The 7,500-nt window shown below is 49.1% G+C and overlaps 3 protein-coding genes across 3 annotated transcripts in view; 2 read left to right on the forward strand and 1 right to left on the reverse strand.

Moving 5' to 3' along the window:
• Positions 1-2,168: 2,168 nt before the first annotated feature.
• On the forward strand, positions 2,169-5,108 carry ENH_00073630 (hypothetical protein, conserved; the record flags this gene model as incomplete). The annotated part of the gene is made up of 4 exons (XM_013577589.1): positions 2,169-2,446; positions 2,911-3,091; positions 3,546-4,306; positions 4,973-5,108. The coding sequence occupies 4 exons, from the start codon at positions 2,169-2,171 to the stop codon at positions 5,106-5,108; spliced, it is 1,356 nt and encodes a 451-aa protein (XP_013433043.1).
• Positions 5,109-5,430: 322 nt separating this feature from the next.
• On the reverse strand, positions 5,431-5,946 carry ENH_00073640 (hypothetical protein; the record flags this gene model as incomplete). The annotated part of the gene is made up of 2 exons (XM_013577590.1): positions 5,431-5,699; positions 5,856-5,946. The coding sequence occupies 2 exons, from the start codon at positions 5,944-5,946 to the stop codon at positions 5,431-5,433; spliced, it is 360 nt and encodes a 119-aa protein (XP_013433044.1).
• Positions 5,947-6,339: 393 nt separating this feature from the next.
• The window catches only part of ENH_00073650 (hypothetical protein), a gene marked incomplete at both ends in the record, with an annotated part of 2,809 nt that continues 1,648 nt past the window's right edge, over positions 6,340-7,500 (forward strand). The window contains 3 exons of the mRNA XM_013577591.1: positions 6,340-6,557; positions 6,731-6,914; positions 7,412-7,500. The exon at positions 7,412-7,500 is cut by the window's right edge and continues 46 nt beyond it. Of these exons, the coding sequence (XP_013433045.1) occupies positions 6,340-6,557; positions 6,731-6,914; positions 7,412-7,500 (491 nt within the window). The remainder of the gene's footprint in view (positions 6,558-6,730; positions 6,915-7,411) is intronic.

The following is a 7,500-nucleotide window of genomic DNA, read 5'->3' on the forward strand; positions in this document are numbered from 1 at the left end:
GCTGCTGCAGCTTGCTGCTGCAGCTTGCTGCTGCAGCTTGCTGCTGCAGCTTGCTGCTGCTGCTTGCTGCTGCAGCTTGCTGCTGCTGCTTGCTGCTGCAGCTTGCTGCTGCTGCTGCAGCTTGCTGCAGATATTTTTGCTCTCTTTGTCTCAGTTGTTTTTATTTTTGGTTCCTTTAATCCTTTGTTGTTTAAAGTCAAAAATGTTTTTTTTGATTTGCTGCTTTTGTGTCTTTATTTGCTGCTTGCTGCAGCTGCAATGAGTTTGTTTTCTTTTTATTTGCTGCTCTAATTCAGAATTTAAATAATTCTTTAATTTTGTTTTTTATTTTTATTTGTATTTATTTGATGCCATTTTGCATTATTCTATTTTATTTCTTTATTATTCGTTCTTTTCTAATTGCTGCTGCTGCTGCTGCTGCTGCTGCTGCTGCTGCTGCTGCTGCTGCTGCTCTTTTTTCTGCTTCTGCTGCTGTCGCATATATTGGTGTCGCCACTTGTTATTACTTTAATTCATCGATGCCATTTGCTGCTGTTGGTGGTGGTGCTGCTGCTGCTGTTGCTGCTGTTGCTGCTGCTGCAGTTGCTGCGCTGAGCAGCACGTGATTGGCGCTGCTGCTGCTGCTGGCTGGCAGCAAATTTCAATGGTTGCTGTTGTGTCACCTTCGCTGCTGCAGCAGCCTTGCCACCCCTGCGGGCGCTGCCTGCAGCTGCTTCTGCAGGCGCAGCAGCGAGCTCGGGCAGCAGCAGCAGCAGCAGCAGCAGCAGCAGGGAACCAGCAGCAGCAGCAGCAGCAGCAGCTGCTGCTGCTGCTGCCGTGGCAGGAGCAGGGAGCTGCAGCAGGCCACTGGAAAGTTAAAATCCGCGCTCTGGATGAAATGGGGCCGCAAGACAGGTTTATGCTGTAGCGTAATCTGCTGCTGCAGCAGCAGGTTTTGCTGCTGCTGCTGCTGCTGCTGCTGCGGCTGCTGCTGCAGCTGGTGGGGCAGCAGCTGTTGCTGGTGCTGCAGCTGCCTGGCCTCTGCAGCAGCTAGTCTAGCCACTGATGCTGCTTGCTGCTAAACCCTAAACCCTAGAAGAGGGGGTAGCAGAAATATTATAGCTGCTGCTCCTTTAGCTGAGCAAAGAAGCTACCAAGTTGCATCAGCAGCTGCTGCGTCAGCAGCTGGTGCAGCAGCTGCCGCAGTTGCAGCTGCTCCCGCTGCTGCAGCAGCTGCTGCAGTTGCAGCTGCTCCTGCTGCTGCAGCAGCGGGCTGCTGCTGCTGTGGCTGCATTGTCTTACCATTTGAAGCAGCTGCTGTTGCCTTCTTCTCTAGTTGTGAAGGTTGGAAGTATTTATCTTTATTTTGAGATGCAAATTTATTAATTATTTATCATTTGTAATTTAATAACTTTATTTTTAATTAAATTGTTGTTTACTTATTCACCAGCTGTGGGTCGGCAGCAGCAGCGGCGCTCTAGCTGCTCTGGTTGGGAAGCGCCGTTTTTAGTCCTTCTGCTGGCGTTTTGCGTTTTAATTCATTTTTAGTTTTTTATTTTTAATTTAATTTAATTCTTTTGCATTTATTTTTCCAGTTTTTCCCCTTTCCGCCTTCGTAGCCTTCATTTCAGCAGCAGGTCGTGGGGCCCCCAGGGTCACTCGGTGGCTGCAGCCCCGAGGCGGCTGCGCCTCGGGGCCCCGCAGCGGGAGAACAAATGTGAAATTTAATTTAAATAAACAATTAATTAAAAGAAATTACTTATTATAAACTAAAAAAGGGCTTTTTGCTGCTGCTGCTGCTGCTTTGTGTCTTGTATTCCAGCCGTTTCAATTCCCCCGCCTTCGCATTTAAATTATTTGTTTTTATTTTTACTTTTTTATTTTCTTCTTTATTTCAAATTCCGGCTGTTTCCCCCGCAGCCGCAGACCCCCGATTCACACAAAGGCGAATCTTCGGGCGATCTGCACATTAAATGCATCTTTAAAATGCACAAAAGATACATTTCTTTTAGCAAAAGATACATTTCTTTTAAATATTCCATTTACAACAAATATAGATCCACAAAGTTCCACTTTACTCCACAGAATAGCCGCAGCAGCGCATTCTAATTAGCAGCATTTACATATCTGCAGCTACTTAGGGCTGCAGCAACTTGCTGCTGCTGCTGCAAAACAACTAAGCCCACAGAATGAAAACAGAGGGGCCCCCGGGGGCCCCGGGGGTCCAGAGGTCCTTGGGGGCTTTGGAGGGCCCCCAGGGGCCCCCGGGGGGCCCCCCGGGGCCCCCGGGGCCTGCGGGGGCCCCCCAGGGGCCCCCAGGGCTTTGGGGGGGCCCCCAGGGGCCCCCGGGGGGCCCCCTGAGGCTTTTGGGCTATCACCGCCATGTTGTGTCTTATACACTTGCTGCTAACCATCCTCATTATCCTGAGACGCGCAGCGGGTGCCCAGACTCATATGTTACAATTGCGTAAGCAGCAGCAGCAGCAGCAGCAGCAGCAGCAGCAGCAGCAGCAGCAACAGCAGCAGCAGCAGCAGCAGCGGCAGCAGCAGCAGCAGCTGCAGCAGCGTCAGCAGCAGCAGCAGCTGCAGAGAAAGGATAGAAACAAATGTGTCTTCTCAAGCTGATGCTGCAGTGAAGGCCTAATCATGCATATGCAAAATTTAGTCTGCTGCTGCTGCTGCTGCTGCTTCTGCTGCTGCTGCTGCTGCTGCTGTTGCTGCTTCCCTTTGTGGAGGCAGCTGCAGCAGCCGCTGTGCCATAGAACATCAGCAAAGTGTAGCGCCGCTCTCTGTTTCTTTATTATTGAATTTATATTTATAAACTTGTTTTGTTATTTATTTATTTATTTATTTATTTATTTATTTATTTATTTATTTATTTATTTATTTATTTATTTATTTTTCTGTATCTGAATAACACCCGACCCGCAGGTACGGCGACCGTTGTCTACCGCGGCTGCTGCACCAAATTAAAACAGCAACTAGCAGCAGCAGCAGCAGCAGCAGCAGCAACTGCAGCAGCAGCAGCAGCAACTGCAGCAGCAGCAGCAGCAGCAGCAGTCTTGAGTTGCTGGAGGCGCTGCTGTGTCTTGAAGAGCGGCTCTCCAACCCTGTAAGCTGCAGCAGCTTCTAAAAAGAATTAATTTAAAAACAAATAAAAATTAAATTAATTTAATTAATTTAATTAATTAAATTAAATTAAATTAAATTAAATTAAATTAAATTAAATTAAATTAAATTAAATTAAATTAAATTATTTATTTTATTTGCTGGCAAAGCAGCAGCAAAACAAAAAGCTGCAGCACATTTGTTTATTTCTTTCTCCCTTCCTCTGCTTTATTTTATTTCTTTTTTATTTGATGAAATTGAATTAATTTAAACCAATTTAATTCATTTTAATTCATTTTTCCGCTCCTCTTCCTGCTGCTGCTGCTGCTGCTGCTGCTGCTGCTGCTGCTGCTGCTGCTGCTGCTGCTGCTGCTGCTGCTGCTGCTGCTCTGCTGCTGCTGCTGCTGCTGCTGCTGCTGCTGCTGCTGCTGCTGCTGCTGCTGCTGCTGCTGCTGCAGGAGCAGCTGCTGGCTGCTGTGGATTTGGCTGCGGTGTCTGTGTTGGAGCCGCTGCTGCTGCGCTGCGCGGGCAAATGGACTTTTGAGAAAAATGAAGAAAAAGAAAATAAAAATAAAAACAAAAAAGAAGAAAAAGAAATTAAAAATATAAATTCAAACTTTCCAATTCTGAGACAAACGCCGCTGCAGCAAGCCAGGTGGCTTTACCTGGGGGGCAGCAACGCCCGTTCTCCTGCTGCAGCAGCAGCTGCTGCTGCTGCTGCAGCAGCAAAGGAGGAGGCGACAGCCGCAGCAGCAGCCGCCGCTGCTGCGGCTGCTGCAGCAACTGAGGAAGAAGTAACAGCCGTTGCAGCAGCAGCAGCTGCAGCAGCAAACGGTGAAGCCGCAGGTGCAGCAGCAGCAGCAGCAGCAGCAGCGGAAATACCAGCAGCTGCTACAGCAGCTGCTAGAGAGCCAGCAGGGGCAGCAGCAGAAGCAGAAGCGGCAGCAGCAGCACAAGCAGCAGCAGCAGCAGCATCACCACCGAAATTCGCAGCAGCAGCGCCAGGCACGGGAGCAGGTCGTGCAATCGCAGCAGCAGCAGCAGCAGCAGCAGCAGCAGCAGCAGATCCCGCGGAGCTCACGAGAGAAATCGAAGCTGCTGTGCTGCGGCTCTACATTCTGCTGAGCCAGCGTGCTGCTGCTCGCAGCCAAATGGAAGCAGCAAATCTCATTTGCTGCTTCGGCAGCATTATGATTAGCCACAGAGATGAGAACTTGCGGTGAGCTGGCGAGCTGCAGCAGCACAAGCAGCAGCAGCAGCAGCAGCAGCAGCAGCAGCAGCAGCAGCAGCAGAAACAGCAGCAGCAGCAGCAGCAGACATAACAGCAGCAGCAGCAGCAGAAACAGCAGCAGCAGCAGCAGAAGTAACAGCAGGAGCCACAAGAAAAGCAGCAGCAGCAGCAGCAGCAGCAGCAGCAGCAGCAGCAGCAGCAAATATTCCTCTGCTGCTGCTTCTGGGACCCAACCCTCATATAGATGCAAATGCGGGTTTTAATGTTTTTATTTGCACAATTATATTTGAAAAGCAAAAATAAATAAATTTAGTTCATAAACTAGGGTCAAAATGGGAACTGTTTGATATTTATTTATTTATTTATTTATCTATTTATCTATTTATCTATTTATTTATTTATTTATTTATTTATTTATTTATTTATTTATTTATTTATTTATTTATTTATTTATTTATTTATTTATTTATTTGCTCGGCCTCGCCGCAGTGTCTGTTGGCCAGGAGCGGCCAGCAGCGCTGCGCGACCCGAAGAAAAGGTGTTCTAAATGGCCGAATTTTGAATTTCTTTTTGCAAATTAATTTATTAATTTAATTTAATTTTTATTTTTAATTTATTTAATTTAATTTTCATTTTAATTTATTTTCCCCGCAGGTCTCTCGCGGCGGAGCTGCTGGCCTCTCTGAGCAGCGAGGCTGACGGCGGCGCCTTGCTGGCGGCTGCAGGTGCGCGTTCTGGGGCGTTTTCGCAGTTTTCGCCGCTTTTTTTGCAAATTTTGAATCCAAAATAAATTTAATTGCATTTTAAAATCCATTTGGAGCAGAAAAACGCAAAAAAGAGGCAATTTAGCCGTCGTTTTCACTGAGATCTGCCCGCCCCACTGCGGGTCACCGCGCCGACTTGAACTTCGGCAAATGGAAAACTGCTGCTTATTCTCGCAAATAAAATCAATTCAAAATCCAATAATAAATAAATAAATAAATAAATAAATAAATAAATAAATAAATAAATAAATAAATAAATAAATAAATTTAAACAATACATCAGTGAATGAATAAATTTGGCTCGCTGCCAGTTTCGCCTTCCGTTGTTACTTTTAGGTTGCTGCCGCTCTACGGAGTTGAATGATAGTGTCGCTGCTGCTGCTGCTGCTGCTGCTGCTGCTGCTGCTGCTGCTGCTGCTGCTGCTGCTGCTGCTGCTGCTGCTCTGTCTGCTGCTGCTGCTGCTGCTGCTGCTGCTGCTGCTGCTGCTGCTGCTGCTGCTGCTGCTGCTGCTGCCGCTGCTGCTGCTGCTGCTGCTGCTGCTGCTGCTGCAGGCATAGACAGCCACCTGGTCTCTTATCTTTGCGTCGTCTGCTGGAGGCTGCCACCCCCGGTACCTCTAAACCCTAAACCCTAAACCCTAAACCCTAAACCCTAAACCCTAAGGAAGCCCAATGAATAGCAGCAAAAGCCCTTGTTGTTGAGCGCTAGGAAGGCCCGAACCGCACGTTTCTGTAAACCCTAAACCCTAAACCCTAAACCCCAAACCCTAAACCCTTCTCTGCTGCTGCTTGCTTCAGGAAAGCCGTTTGCTGCTGCGAAATGTTGTTGCTGCTGCTTGCAGCGTAGCTACGTGAGCTGTACATACACCTCAGCCCGCAGCAAACCCTTCAGGGGCCCCCTGGGGGGCCCCTGGGGGCCCCCTGGGGGCCCCTAGGGGGCCCCCTGGGGGCCCCCTAGGGGCCCCCAGGGCTACTTTTCATATCCATAAAATAAATAAATAAATAAATTTAATTTAATTAATTTCTTTGCATGCATTTAAAGATATAAATAGCTTTCTTTTATTCCCATGTTGCAGCTGGAGGCATTTGCGGGGCATTAGCAGCAGATAAATAGGAAAATAAATAATATTATTTGCCCTTTTGTTTGTTATTTAGTTCATAAATGTGCTGCTGCTGCTGCTGCTGCTGCTGCTGCTCCTGCTGCTGCTGCTGCTGCTGCTGCTGCTGCTGCTCAGAGTACCAGCAGCAAGGCAGCGCATGGTCAGCAGCAGTATAGTGCCTGCTGCAGCTCGGCTGCTGCAGCAGCTTGCTGCTGAGCTTGAGTGCCTAAAGGAAGAACCACCTGCTGCTGCGTCTGCTGCTGCTGCTGCTTCTGCTGCTGCTGCTGCTGCTGCTGCTGCTGCTGCGTCTCTTGAAGGCATGCTGCGCCCAAGCCCGCTGCCGCACCTGACGCTGGCGCTGGAAACAGCCACAATGTAAACAGCAGCAGATTGGCAGCAAATTGATTGAATTAATTAAATTAAATAATTAAATAATTAATTTAATTAATTAATTATTTATTTTCTTTTTATTTTTAAACATTTAATTCCCCTGCTGCTGCTGAGGCTTGTCTTCAGGCTGCTGCGCCTTGTGGCTCTCCTCGCCACAGACGAAAAAACAGCAAAGTTAGCAGCAGCAGAAGAGGTGGGTTGAAGCAGCAGCAGCAGCAGCAGCAGCAGCAGCAGCAGCAGCAGTGCTGCTTGCAGCAGGAGCAACAGCAGCAACGACGGGAGCAGCAGCAACAGCGCCAGTTGTTGCTGCTGCAGCGCCAGCGGCAGCAGCAGCAGGAAAAGGTGCTGCTGCTGCTCCTGCTGCATTGGGGGAATGAAGTGATTCGGTTTTCGCCGCTGCTGCTGCTGCTGCTGCTGCTGCTGCTGCTGCTGGCAGCAGCTTCGGTGGCTGCTGCTCAGCTGCCTGTAAATCACTTTTGCTGCTGCCTGCAGCTCGTTGCTGCCAGCTGTACATACACCCGAATTTGCTGGGCCCGAGGAGCCCCAGATGCTCTTTGCCTATTATGCCGCATCAGCAGCAGCAAAGAAGGAGCAGCAGCACTAGCAGCAAACCAAGAATTCAAACAGGCAAGCAGCAGCAGCAGCAGCAGCAGCAGCAGCAGCAGCAGCAGCAGGTTTAGGAGCGCGCGCAGCAGCAGCAGGTTTGGGCGCACGCAGAGGTACAGGGTAGCAGCTACAGCAGCAGTAACAGCAGCAGCAGAGGCAGCAACAGCAGCAGCAGCAGCAGCAGCAGCAGTAGGATGCCCGGTTGTTACTAAGTTCTGCTGCTGCTGTTTCAGCTGCTGCCTCTGCTGCTGTCGGAGCCCACGGAGCTGCAGCGGCGAGAGTACGAGCTGCAGCAGCAGCTGCAGGTGCAGCAGCAGCAGCA

This window comes from Eimeria necatrix, genomic scaffold (assembly GCF_000499385.1).
Source record: "Eimeria necatrix Houghton genomic scaffold, Enh_scaff73, whole genome shotgun sequence".
NCBI lineage: Eukaryota > Apicomplexa > Conoidasida > Eucoccidiorida > Eimeriidae > Eimeria > Eimeria necatrix.